General features: G+C 38.6%; 1 protein-coding gene across 1 annotated transcript; it reads right to left on the bottom strand.

Annotated features, from left to right (window-relative positions):
- Positions 1-679: 679 nt before the first annotated feature.
- On the bottom strand, positions 680-11,869 carry LOC131882423 (uncharacterized). The gene is made up of 3 exons (XM_059229561.1): positions 11,186-11,869; positions 2,529-2,734; positions 680-1,707 (listed from the first exon to the last, which is right to left on the bottom strand). Exons 1-3 carry the CDS (start codon positions 11,363-11,365, stop codon positions 1,476-1,478), a joined length of 618 nt encoding a protein of 205 aa, XP_059085544.1. The 5' UTR covers positions 11,366-11,869; the 3' UTR covers positions 680-1,475.
- Positions 11,870-15,147: the final 3,278 nt, after the last annotated feature.

The following is a 15,147-nucleotide window of genomic DNA, read 5'->3' as shown; positions in this document are numbered from 1 at the left end:
GTTCTATGTAGCTTGGATTTGATTTACCAAAATACATTGCTAGCATGAAATTTCCGAGGATGACAAGAAGTTTCACACCATTTTCTGCAAGCACACTTATAAATTTAAAAAGATCATTTCATACCTTTTTAAAGAAAATTTCCTGCTGCAAATAAAAATGTCCGCAAAAACCAAAATTGAAAGCAAAAGCTGACTTTTCTTACCCTTTCATTTTAATGCGTTCGTCGGGTTTTCCAAATTGGATTTGAAGAAACTTTCCATTTTTGATTATCAATTATGATTGGGCATTCAATTTTTGCTGCCCTTTTTAGTTTTATCAATTATTGGTCAAATTTATTCTCGCTAGGTAATATAAAACACACAATGTCAATGTCCACTTCATACGGTTTCACTTGTTCTTTGCTTTTATGATGCTCTTTTGGGTAAAACATTTCCTAAAATGGCCATTATCCCGGGTGTCTTTTGTTCACATCATGGACCAGAAGCTTATTTCCTCCCCAAGTTTGAACAACCAAGCGACACCACCACCTGATGCTAACAAAGGTTAAACCAACCAAAGAAGTCGACCTAACCCTGGCATTTTTAGAGCCATTAAAAGTATGATTTTCCACCATGAAGAAGGTGAAACCAAAATTAACATCGTATAATTACATGTCATGGAAAATGATTACGCACAAGCTTTATATTCCATCGTTTATTGAGAAAATGGGAGCACGATTGAGAGAGACGTAAAACAAAGATCATCAGCTCAAAGGTTCAATCTCAATACTGGGATTTTTGAATTATCATGTCGCGTTTGAGGATAGAATTTCGGAATAGAGGTGCTGTATATACATATCAAGAATTGGCCGGACCCCCTACAACGAATTTCATTGGGTGTCTGGCAATTCAGAAGGGTTTGGTTTTCCAATGTTTCTGGGTCTTACGAGGGGTAGACCATCTCAAATACGTTGAATATGAAACTGATGTTCCACAGCAGTCATTGGTGAATAGCCTTGGAAAGGATGACTGAACCGATTAAGGCGGTGGGCCCTTGGTTTTTGGAAGGCAAAAGGAAAAAAACAACTGAAAAATGACCCAAGGAAGCATATCTATTTTATTTGCCGTGTGAAGTACAAGAGAAGAGCGAAAGTCTAATCACCTTCATTTTGAGCCATTACTTAAGCAAGAGAGCAAAGGCAAACATCTTGACCAATCAGTATTGATCAAAATTTTCAAATTCTGAGTGACTGACTTGCACTGCAGAATTCAACTAATTTTTTTTCATTTAAGCATTACAGTTTGAAGTCTCCTTGTCTGCACGAGTGCGCCAGATCATCGAGTCTGCTGCTTATTTACAAGAGACATTTCATTTTTTTGCAACTTACAAGCCCAATGAATCTTTAGCGGTTCAACCTCGACAAAGGCACAAAAACTCACGCAATAACTTGCTCGCTACATTCACACAACCTCAATTTATTGCTTGGGAGCATTGTTCATCTGCGGCTGAATCCACAGTCATTGGTATTGGTGGCATAGTTGACACTATGATGACTTTGCATCATGATTGTGAGGAATTCGTCAAAGTCGATCTTGCCATCAGCGTTCAAATCCGCCTCAGCAAACATCTCCTCCGCCTCCTCCAAACTGAACGTGTGTCCATAACGGGTCATGGCATCTCTCAACTCGTTCTTGGAGATGCTTCCGTCGTTATTGTGGTCGAATGCCCTGAAACGAAGAGATTCTCACTTGAAGGCACCTAAAACGCGCTTTGTTTAGACCATAGTGAACAACACATAGAGAGAGATTGGAGCATCGGATTGCTGGCCTACCCCTAGTACCCTGCAGTAGACCCAAAGTGACACATGAGTGATCTCGCGATGTTTATCATGTTGCCCAAGGTCTTCAATCATATGAAGCAAGTCAATCGAGCTTGCTATTTTATGCTCCGACTTTGTTCGTTTGCCCATGCGGGCTGCACCTCTGTTCCCTATGGAACAAAACGTCTGTTGTTGGACTTCTATTTTATAGAGAACAAGTGCAGACACATCTCAATTTTGTGACTTTTTATGTTGACCCATTTTTGAACTCAAATGTGGAAAATGGGTCCAGTTTGTGCAAAACTTTGGTATGTTTATCTGCAACCCACGACCATACTTATTTAAGTACCTCCATCTAATCCGAGGATAATTCTCCGTCCTGAGTGTTAGTAGTCCTTCTTTTGGCAATGTGAAAACGGGATTGAATTTCTCTGGATTACCAGATTGTTGCGCTGCTCAGGAATGCAGCAGATTTCTTTTTGCTTCTCTCTCTGGTTCATTACAATTGTATCCCTGTCTTTGTATCTCAGCATGTCCTTGACACTTAAACGGATCAATCAACGATCACGGCTAGCTAGCTCTTTTCTTCTTTCCAATAATAATTGGATCACGTTGGAAAGTGCACTATGAAGAAGACCTGAACAATCAGTCCCTTGTGTCCGTTTGGGCAGCTCGAGAGCCAGCACTTCAATTCAACATATGTAACTGTATTTCATGAAAGCCCCTTACCTGAAGGCCGCTCGGACATCGTCCAGGCGATTGGCTTGCTTCTCCAAGGCCACAAGGCCCACACTGACAAAATCTCCTCGGGACAAATAGCCCTCCCACGAGCATCCTGCTTCCACCACCAGATTCACGATATCGTCCTCGGTCGGATTTTGGCCCAAGGATCGAAGAATGTATCCGATCTCTTTACATGGTATTGCGGTCAAACCCTATAGAGAACGGAAGACAGAGAAGGTCAGACTATAAATCCAGGGTCACATTCTTCCCCCTACTGATCTTTGCTCTTAATGAGTTCAAGGAACCGGACACCCATCGTCGCATCAATACATAGCATACCGTCCACGTTGTACTACGTAAGTATGATGGTCGGACGGACGGAACACGAGGTTCCCTAACGAGATATGTACAACTGGCAACTGGCCTGGGTCGTTCAAAAATGTTCAGGACTAAATTAGTGAGGTCAAACAAAATAGAGCTCGGCTGGATCCTCGTCAAGCTGGGAACCCACGTTAACATTTTCTTAAACCAATCTAATCGCTCGTGTTTTTCAATCCCAGATATCAAATTTTTATGAAAGGCACTGTCAGAAATCATCCATTTTGTCAGTGGAATTACACGCAGTGGTGGATATTGTTAAACTATAAGTAAGTTAATTTCGTTCATCCGTTAATTTTGACGAAAGGAACCGCACGTTATAGTTATGTTATACTATAATTTTATTGCAAAAAACGTTGATCATTTCTAAACTTTTGATTTTGTGTGGTCTAGGTTATGTTAAGCCATTCGTGCTCAGACAATCCGGATTTCAGACTTTAATTTTAACTTTGGTGACTTGGAATCCAGACTTGTCCTATTTTCCAACGGCAAATTTTCTCTTGGGTTCTATTTCTATACACCTTTTAGAACAAAAACGCATCAATTGATGCATTCATTCTGTCCTCATCAAAAAACATGGGCTGATATGCATCTGCTGTTGTAAATCAATGAGTTTTCACATGACATGGCAAAAAGAATCATTTTTTTTAGACAAAAATTATATAATTGCCGTTGCTATGCGTTTTTTCCTTTCCATCTGGTGTTTTATTTTCAATTTTTTAAAACTGAAATTCAACAATAATAAGGGATGGCACACTTCAAATTGATCTCCCATTATGTGTTTTACGTGATCCTAGGTTTAAGACAATGAATATCTTTACCCATCACTAATTTCAATTGGTTTCTATTGTTCTCATTTTCTTTTAAACTCACTCGAAAGATATTTCAATAATCTTGCACTTGTTTTTGGATAGAGTTATAGCATCGCAATTATGATTCCTTGGGTGATCCTCATCATTTTACCACATACACACTGCTTCCCAAAATGATTATAGATAAGCAGACATTTTAACTGATATACTGTGCCTTATGTTTAAAGCCTCCATGACTGTTTTGAATGAATAAATGAGGCATAGAAATATAAGCTAGTTAGAAGTTTGTTCAAGTTCCTGGAGAAATATCATGTGTTCCATGTTTTTGTTGACGTACGGAGCTTGTTGGGCCAGCAACAAATTTTAGACCCCGAAAATAGACCCCCCCCCCCCCACCCCCACACACACACACTTTTACCGATCTTCTCATACGCAATGTTCCATTTCAGCTTTTTTGTTCGGAAAGATATCTCGACGAACGTGGTGAAGCAGCTTTCCTTTTGATTCAATCTGGTCTTGGGTTCGTTCGTTCAAGACGACCTTTTTCTTTGTTTTCTTTAAAACGTACGACACATCACATCGCATTCTAGTCTGCATTTACGTACGCACAGTACACTACTGATACTTCGACACATAACTATCTTGGTTCATTAATATTCCTCATCGAGCAAAGGTTGGGGCAATTTGAAGCATCTCTTTTGGCGGAGACACAAATTTTCAAGATAAGATGAGAAGACCCAATTTGAGGGTGTTTCTCATTTGAATATTTAGTGCTTGTCAAGGAAGGAGAGAAAAGAAAGATGACCACTTGGACGTGAATTTCTTAACACGGGTTCAAGGTATTCACCATGTTTCCTTGGGAGAAGATTTCTTAGTACTCAGAAGACCTCCCATATTCGTGTCTCGTTTGAAACGTATAAACTATAGACAGCAATGGCCTTTATCTCAAGGCTAAAAAAAACGGAAAAAGGCTGGTAATATAATGCTACGTCTCAGATATCAATAAAAGTTAACTAGCTTACGGCATAGGCCACATCATGGTCTATGGGCAACATCAGTTGGGAGAATTGCGAGGCTTCACTTTCCACCCAATCTAACAAATACAGGGCTGGGCTTTTTTCCAACTCAATGGTTTTTACAAGTTGATTATTTGACAATTAACGTTAACGCTCAAGGGAATCTGCATGTTCTGGTTTTGTTTTGTAACCCTTTGCCGAACACTAACCTCTGTTCTTATCTCTTGTCAGCAGTTCACACCACTTCAAAATTTGGCAATTCCATCCCAAATCCCATGCTACTGACCAAAGCTACAATGTTAAATAAGGAGCTTTTGTCACAGCCAGATCACATGTCTTTATCAAGCAGCTTTATTTGCTATCAAACGCATACGCAGCATCTGCTGCTTGTCATTTAGGACAAGAAAACTAAACCTAGGTGTAGACAAACTAATGGAGAACTCGCAATCACTTGGTTGAGCATTCAAATGGTCCGACATTTGCGGACTTCTATTGGTAAGCCATTCCACTTGGGCACAACTTGCACAAGGAATGTGTGCTGTCAACAAAATCAATGGAAGCACTGCCTTTTTTTGTCCCCGTTCAAGTGTTACAAAAATTAGCTTGTCCTATAAAATCAGATGATTAGATCAAGAGTGCATGCCAAAGACAATATAATGTCTAGACCATAGCGGGGGAAAAAATGCGAACATTTGCCTTCATCAGCTGATAGATAATTTTTGGTGTCTAGTGACTCATGCATTTTCATTGGCAAGCGTGGCCGGATTCTGAGAGAGTTTGTCAGTGAATGCGTTTGTTGAAGACCCGGCTATTGTAGATCGTTACTATTGATCATGCAGTCACCCCTCCCTATGTTGGTGTACAGATCTGTTGACGCTAAATCCATCTTGGTCTGCACAGAGGTCTGGCCACTGGAAGATCTAGTCATTATATGATCTGTGGGGCATACTCTTTCGCCACTTTCCATCCAAACACTAGATCAAGCTGCACTCAAATTGCCCTCCCTTTCCTTTGTCCCTGAGTAAAAGAATACAAGAACTAAACAATAACTTGTTTGTGAGGCAGGGCTTCCTTGGAAATGGTGTCGCTTTTGTTCAAACCTCGCCCTAATGGCCCACCATGACTCCTACATTTTATTTGAAATGTCACATGTTTCCACGATTTTCCCTCAAATGTTCCCAAAGATGAGGACAAGAAGAGGACATCCGGCGGTCAGAGCAGATACTGTTTCTGGAGCGCAACGCATTTTATATCAGGTCAAGCATGAACGCTTTGATGCGTCCAACCCTGCATGCAATGGCTTCATAGCTCTTCCCATCTAGTGCCGAGTGCATGCAATGGGAGACTCCAGTTCTTGGCCAGCAGAAACAAAATAGCCACGGAAATGAAGGAACGTGAGAAGGACGGATGAAAATGTTTCTCTCATTTGTGACGTCATTTCAATCAAGAATAAATCTCGTTCCCCTCCGGAAAAGAAAGCCGTTCCTTCTGAAGGACATCAATCTGACTTTGAACAAACGAATCGGTTGTCAAATTGCTCGGATGTCTTGTGATTCTTTCCAAGCATCTTTCAACAAATTGTTATCCATTTACTTTTTGTGATACTTTCATTGTCATATTTTGAAAAGTTTTGCCTACACAAACATTGCGAAATAACACCGGGCCTCAATTCAAATTTGCACGATTGATTTTCGGTCTCAGAAAAAGTCTCGACCAAGATCGAACAATTGACATTTTTTTCGAACTAGGTATATATATTGGAATTGTGGACCCTTCTGCTAATGGGGAATATGCAAAACACAACTACGCCACGCCTTTTAATTTTTCTTTATGCACAATTTGAACTTATTCAAACATGAAGTTGCGGAATTCCATTGTTTGGCTGACAGAGTTAAAAAAGCTCTTGGCTAACGTCAATTGCCAAAGTCAACAATGGGATTAAATCCGATGTCCCCTTGGAGATAAAAAAGTTGAAACATCTTTTAACCAGCTTTCTCCTTACGCGTTTTAGTTGATGATCGACGAAGAACTGAAAATTTCCTAAAAAGGCAGCTCAAGGCGTAAATCCGCATTATGATTTTTGATCACTTCGCTTACTCTTTTAAAGATAGTATTGTAGTTTGTCGTTCCCTAGTTGCTGGTCATACTTGAATTCGATTCGGTGTTAGTGCCCCGGCTATCCAAATACCTTCAAGTTTCGAAAAAGGAAAAGCCAGTATGTACTTAAAGCATAAGTATGTACAGTAGTTATCGTTTCTCTCGCCATTAAAGTGGCCTCTTTCCTCCCCTCTTATCACATCAACGTGTACAAACTAACCTCCTGATTCGAGACCGAGTAATTTCGACTTTCGAATTTATTTAGTTCGTTACTTTTTTACTTTGGACATGCCACCCCCAAATAATGCACTTGCTCTCGGTTTTTGTTAGGAACGACTTGAGCCTTGGCATAAGATTTCGGAAACATTTGAATCCTGTGAAATGGCGAGACAAGAGAAAGATGCGACCTGTCCCCTACATCCTGAATTCCTCACGGCAATCACTTCAAAAGATCCAATGCTCAAAACACAAGAAGTTGAGCATTTTCGGGGGCTCATTTGACTCATTTTCAAAGATGTCATTGGATAGGAAGTCCAGAGCGAGAGAAAGAGAGAATATGAATAAATCGATGCCAATCCTGCACAGGCCATTTGTTCAACTACATCTCGAGCATTATTTGTCCATTTGGGCTCCAGATAGTTCAACAAATTAGCAAGAACTTGAACTAGCCACTCGGAAGAAACAAGCTTTTGAACCGTGATTTGAACCTTTATTCCACGGCCAGCCAGATCTGCTAACTTTTGCTTTACAGGGTGCGTGGCATGCGGCGTTACACTTTCAATAAGAGTCGAACCATTGATCCAGCTTAAAGAGTTCTCAACCAATTGCTTGAAATTCGGGTTTGGGATAGCTTGGATGGCACATAATGTAAGTAATCCAATCTAACCTCCAATGGTGTTTTAATCACTTTGCAAGACGATGTCAGATTCGGCCAACAACTTTATATTTTTTTGAAAGTATAACACCGTATGCCTCGCACCCTGTAGTCAATTGGTTGGTAGATCAGATGTTAAATCAAACAAAATGTTGGTAAAGGTTACAAGTAGTAGCAATGTTTTCCAAAAATATAGGCCACAAAATGAACAAAAAGGTGCAATAAACGCTATTCGGCATTTCTTAAAAAGGCAAGTTTTGACAGTAGGGATGGGCGAGTCATTAATTAGATCATTGACTTGTTTTCTCCGAGTCCGATAAAAAGTCCGATTTGGGGGGTAAAAATGCGGTGGCTTTTTGCCCAGATAAAAGTAAGAAAACAATCAAAAAAGTGATTAAGAAATAGAGTCCGGTCTGTTTCCAAAAATTTTGTAAATGACGCACCGTAACATTAGTCGAATCCAAAGAGGAAGGAATTGGATTAAAAAAAACGATATCTTAGTGCGAGTGGTAGTCATTGAGATATCCTAACCTTAATGTAGAAAAATGAAATATTTCAGAATCACGATGGAACATACGCTTGTCTACTACACAGATTATAGGATATTAGTAACCCAGAAGTATGAAGCTACACTACAGTAAAAGTCACGGATGTGGTCACTTTTGGCGGGTAAGGAGGTGAAGAAGGTGAAGAGAAAGGTTGTCTTTAGATTTAATCTGACACGTTGAAAACCGGAAATCAAGATATCAAAGCCAAATTTTGCCCACCAAAAAAACAAGCACACTTCATCCATTTTTGATCTTACATTCTTTTGCCTCTTAACTCTGTTCAAGCTTGCCACTCTCATAAGATTATACAAATTGCAACATAACCATGATGTTACTTTTGACTTTCTAAGTAAAACTTCGATCCAGATGAGCTTGAAAAAGACAAAATACCATAGAACTAAACTACTATAAACAGCAAAATTTGACTTGGGGACACATTTGACTAAAACATTCAGGGAGCAAATAGTGAGCCAAAAGGCCTTTAATGCAGTGTATAAAATATGGAAGCGTTTGCGACAAATTGAATGTCTCTGGACTTGAAATTCAATATGGAAGTAATCTTCTTGCGCCAAGAAAAGAAAAGAAAGCATCGTGTGTCATGAAAACACAAATTTAATCGAATTTCAGTTTTGTATGCCAGACCTAAGATCGTGTTGATATTCCTAAGGGCGTTCGATCTGTCATCACTTTTAATGACATTTTCTTAAGTGTTAAGAAGTTTAATCTTTTTAAAGGATCCATATCGTTTATAATGTCCAATTGTGAAATATGCCAAGTTGTTTGAAATTATTTTTTGCTAGTTTTTAGGCGATGCTTGGGAATGATTTGGGAAAGTCAAGTCACGGTTTATAAACGTGGGGCTTTTGTTAAATCTTCTAGAATTAAATTTTGCTTCAAGCCACTTGACCTATTTCCATAAGAGCTTACAAGTGCCCTAGACAATAAAATCTTCAAAAAATCATTTGAAACACTAAATTTTCTGCAGAAGCAAGACGCATAGGCTGTTGAAGGAGTCCTCAAATCTATTTGTACCTCCCCCTTTGAGATGTATGAGTACTTTCATCACTTCGGATTACTTTTAGATATGAGTTCAAATCATTTCAAGGTGGTCAATACCATATACCACGGTGGTACCCACAAAAATGATGAAGTTTTTGTGCAAAGGCCAAGACTTCTAATAACGATTTTCGTTGTTAGTGAAACAACAGAAACAACTTTTACAAAAAAAAAAACAATCTTGTATTTTAGCTCATATTAGCATATTAAGCCACTTAAAACCTGGAAAAAGTTAATATTTTTAAAAACGCAATCAGTAGATTTTGGTATTAACCTCAGTTGCGTTTCCAACTAAAGTTTTTCCAAATCAATTGAGCTAATGATAAGATATCACGCTTTAAAGACTGCGTTTGCATCAAATTTGACTACAAATTGCTCCGGTTATATCTTAATAATTATCTTATAATTGCTAAAATATATAATATGCTTTTCAATGCCTAAAATATAAATGAAAATATTTCACTTTTCGAAAGCTGGTAGAAAAACTCGAAAACAGTTTGCAATATATAACTTAAAACTTACTTGATGTCAATATTTCACAATTGTGATGCCATACTTGTCAATCGCAAATTGAATCAAGCTTAATCTTAGATTTTAACTAAATTCTATTAATGTTGAATAAAAACATCGCTCGTAGATAGATAGTAATTATTGCAAAAAGTGACAAATTTGAAAAGTAAAACGTCACATATATTTTTCAAATACTTTAGGAACATGATAGGATATTGTAGCTTTTGGCACTTAAGCAAAATGAAAGGCAATTTTACATCTTTTGTAAGTTTTAAGCGACATTTTTTGAGGCTTCTAGCTTTTAAAGAAATCTTAAAGAAAATGGAGAAATATTATTTCTTGTCGTGTCATTGAAAAAGACAATCATATGTAATACTTGGGAATAGCTGGAAACAGGGTTAGGCCATTTTTCGATCATTTAAGGTGCAAAACTCAACCTTTAAGTTGCAATAACTAAGCATCTGCCAAATAGAAGTTTGTGAAATTTTACGTCAATGCATAACTGAGAGTCCATTTAATATTGATTGACGACATTTTTTACAATGATGCATTTCAATGTGCTTTAGGTGATTTAACACACTTATCTGAGCTATTTTTAAACATGTGCATTTCACAAAAGTTGTTCCTTTTGTCTCTTTGACAAAGAAAAACATCTCTGGATGTCTTCTCATTTGAGCAAACACTTAATCAGAAAATATAACCCCCGTGACACACCAACACAACTGGCTTTATAAAGCATCACTACTTAGCCCAGGCTTTATCGTTCCGTAAAGTTCTTGGCACTCTAACGGAACAGTGCTGTTTCATGGAGCAAAATGAACGAATAAATCCGGGTTAATTTGCATTCAGACTAGTAAAGACTTATGTCGGTTTTTAGTCGCAGATATGATAACTTTTGACAAATGCCTCAAAAACAATAAAAAATGGAACAAAGAAGGCCTAACTCAAACCGTCATTTTATAACATTTGACGGCTTTGAAAATGGCCATAAACGTCTAAATCTGGTGATCACATCGAGGGATATAAATTTACCTCAGCTTCCAAAATTGAAATTCATATCTGATATGAATGTTCATTTGTAATTGCAACTCTACTCAGGCATTTGCTTGATTGATTGTGATCTAAAGCAACGCCAAATTATACTGGATGAGTGGATCAGTGCGTCTGTAAGCTTCAAGTCTCAGTTGTATTGGATCCGACAATAGTAAACCGTACAATATCCATTTCTCCGTTGTTAGACCTCGGATCAACATCAAAATGAAATTGACAAAGAAACTGTAGTAGTTCTTAGCATATCAAAAACAATTCTTTGGAACCACATTACCATAGGGAAGATCAATTCGTCTGATTTCGAATGCCTTGTGGGACTGACCTTGCTATAAGTATCAAATGCGACGGCGAGCTCATGTTCCAGTTCCACTTCCATCAAGGATCGCTCTTCCTCCTCCTCTTCGTCCTCTTCCTTTTTGCTCTCGGCCAGGTCGCCATTACTTTTGGAACCGCCTTGGAACTTGTCCTTGATAATCGCCAAGAGCGACTTTCGTCTCCCCATGATCCCACCAAAGTGTCTTCTCTTTTTGACCTTGCCCGTTCCCACAGGAGCCTTTATGAACACATGTCAGCCCTTAGTTTCTGATGATCCCCCTACAGGTGGCGGGTAGGAGAGGTACGTCGATAGAGACACAAGTGTACGCTTGGCCTTTGTTTGTAATTATAGATCTCGTCCAAAGAGGGTTGCTTCACTTGTGGTCACTAGAATCATTGTTTCATGATTAATTTGTCCAGAGGAGCGACTGACAAGACGGCGAGCGAGCATCGAAGTCTATTGGCCTGCCAGGCCGTTTTTTTCAGACCGAGGGAAAGCGAGTTTGCTGTTTTGTCCGTGAATTCAACAAAGGCTCAACGTCTTCAAACAACACTCGTAGGTACAATCGTCAAAGACAGTACATGGGCTATGCAAAGATCTTCGACCTTTTTATCGGTAGGGTGACAAAATTTCCCTACTTCAGACGCAGAGCAGCTCTATGGACGACTTTGAAGCGCTGCATGCAAAGAAGAAGGGGCAACATAGCAGTTAGTACAATCTCGTTGGATGCTTTTTTTTAACTTTTTTATTTTTTTCCGATGCTAAATGTTCCAACCAGTCAACAATCATTCATTCGAAATTTTATTCGTTCCCTTATATCTTTTGCCTTCAAATTTTTTTAAAGAAAATTATATGTACATTTGGAAAACATTGAACAAAACATGGGGGACAAAGGTTTAACGTTGACGTTTGCGAGGCAGGTTTTCCCGTTACCATTATCCTGTTTTAGGTCTCTTTTACAGGCCTTTCTAACGACCAAGCAAGACCAGGACAAAAAATTAAAAAAAAATGTTCATTCCAATTATTTCTAGGGAAATGGAAAAGTTGTTGCTTTGCTATGCAAGATCTTAAATCAATGTTCAAGTGAGTAATAATATATTTGTATGATAATATATTTGTAATAAGGCAAATCAACCTTTTTGAACATTACTATTGCAATTTGAAAGGTTTTTGAGTTGTTGAAACCAAATCAAATTTATTCAATGCCAACATAAATAATCCGAGGTCAACAAGCACTATTTGTTTAAGCCCCCGCTTCCTCGTTTTTTCCACTGACACTCTTACAATTATATTTTATAACGCAAATTCCCAAATATTGGAGACGTTTCATTGACAGCAGGCAATGGCTTAAATGTGTTGTCCATTAACATGGGAGTTCCGCGATAGTCTCAGAGAATTGTTTTTATAATGTTTATGGGCCTTCACAACTATTGGCAGAACATTTAGAAATTAAAGTAGATCAGAATTTCAGTTCCAATGTTTTCCCAAAGTTTAGGACCTCCGTACTGTTGGCTGAATCGCAACTCTGGCTTCAAAAGAATTCATTTGATGAAGCACAATCAATTGATAATATTTTGCTAGGGAATATAGACACACTCTCAGAACACCCAGACATTGTATTATGGGCTTGAACAACCACAACAGCACAGGTCCTCACGAATGCAACATAAAAACCATTTTGATCTTTACCAGATATGTTTGCAATGCACGGCGAAGAAATACAAGAATACGCTCTCTTTTGTTGATCAACTTATTTCTTATCTATTCTAGCATTGTAGTAACACCACCAACCCTTCTAATAGCTTATTCACTGTATCACAGTACTTGAGAAATCAATTGTTCATTACTTAATCCCTTGATGAAGTTTGGCATATTCAATTGTTCATTACTTAATCCCTTGATGAAGTTTGGCATCTCTGAGCGTATTCTCTCGTTTTCACGTTTGGGTGTCCACACCTAAACAAAGCAGAGGGTTTACGGTCTGCACTTCAGAGGGCGCTCTGGGAACTCGCCTCTACCAAATAAAGGGCCGATTGGGCTGTTTCCTCTTTATTGATATGAAATGCGTTTGAGTTGTTTTTGGCTAGCTCGATCAAAATTTTATGTATAATTAATAATCCAGGGCACATTATGTCCGGAAAGTAAATTGCGTTCTTGGCATTTAACAAGCAGTTTATTTGGCAATCTACCCTGCCTCTTCCCCATTTCATTTGGACTGTCTGACTTTGCAAATAAGAGCCCCGATGAGACAAAGGCTTAAGTTGAATATCATCTTCCATGTTGTCAAAGCTGCAATATAGCACCTAAGCATAACAAGTGCCTTAATAAACTGTAATTAACTTTAGTGTTGAAAACACTATGCCTTTTGAAAGTTCATGGATTATTGTTGGATTTTTTGGATCTCAAATGGCAATGAATAAATTGGTTACAGATTATGCATATGATTATTGGCACTTTCATTGCCTGATCATTTATTTGACTAGTTGAATGATAATTTGGTTGGTTGATGCTTGAACAATATTGCAAGGCCACTGAGGGGTGTTGGATCGTCAATCGTCATTCAAAGCAAAAATTTCCCAAATAAATTTTGGATCGAGAGACCTGGTATCGAACATTTGAACCCAAGCACAACCTATTTGCACATTAAACAATTCCTCTGCAGCCATCTCCCTTATCCCTTGTGCCTCATGGTCATGAACCATGCACGTTTCAAAGCTTGAGAGGGGTCCCGTTTTGATTGTCGTCCCCTACCTTTCTCATGGATACTTTTGGTGCCAACCACATCCACAGACGGAGAAGCAATCAAGTACCGGACATGACATTGGATAAAGGAATTTGGAAAAGGATGATGTGGTAGCTAGCTTTTGCTAGCCACTGCTCTAACCCTTCCAAAAAAAGTCGTAACTCTTATCCTCTCCCTACACTTCAAGGCGTTTCAAGGTCATTTTCATGTTAGGAAATGGAACGCAAAGCTTGAATTTGAAAGATATACGACACTTGAACGCCTGGATGTCCGACTTATAAAAAGATCATAAAGTGAAAAAAAAAACCTCTTTCTTGACAAATATATTGTTTTAGTGTTTGAAATGCACAGGTGTGTGGAGAGTTTGTGAAAATTAGCAGGAATGTGAAAAACAGGTCAAAAGTACGAAGAACAATACAAATGTTAGAAATATTAGTATGTATTATTGAAATAATGAATTTTTTGTAGGGGCCAATAAATGGAGGAGCTATCTCGTCGCCCATTTTAATTGTCCTCTTTAATGAATGTGGATATAACATCTTAAAGTGGTTCCAAATCCCGACTGCTTCTTTGAGACAGAAATTATGATTGCTTGAAAACACACAATCGTCCACATCACAACACTTTTAAGGGTCTCAATTTCCCTCAATATATCCCTTTGTGATCACCATCGCACCCAGTACTCAAGGCAATTTAGAACACTCTTGTTCAACTGAATAGAGATGCCCTTGGAATATGGTAGTCTCCAGAATAAAGAGCTTTAAAACACGTTGCGTCACGGAGAGCACAAGAACTCTTTTCAAGTCAAGCGAGGCACTCATCAATTCTATTATCGATATAACTCATGGGTTAATGATGATCTTTTGAACTGACACAGACAGGTTGTTTTAGGCAGCTTTCCCATTTCTCTCGAATCGTATTTCGGACCTCGTCAATCTGACATTTATTTCGGACATTAGAGAAACGTAAACGGGAATCAAAACACGTCCGAGAGGAAAAACAAAATCATATAGCCAAAGCTCCAAACGATTCTTTCCACGGGCGAGGATCGTTGTCTAGTGAGTGACGTCATTTTTCAAGTGATTTACCGGGCCACTCAAAATTGTGAACGTCTCCAGCTAATTGCTTAGGAATTTGTAAAAAAAAGTAAATAGTCCTCCCAAATCATGTGTTCCATCGATGGTCCCGAGAGATACGGGAGAACGAATACTAGGAAGAAACCGAG

This window comes from Tigriopus californicus, chromosome 6 (genome assembly GCF_007210705.1).
Source record: "Tigriopus californicus strain San Diego chromosome 6, Tcal_SD_v2.1, whole genome shotgun sequence".
Lineage (NCBI taxonomy): Eukaryota > Metazoa > Arthropoda > Copepoda > Harpacticoida > Harpacticidae > Tigriopus > Tigriopus californicus.
This window is presented reverse-complemented; position numbering and strand designations above follow the sequence as displayed.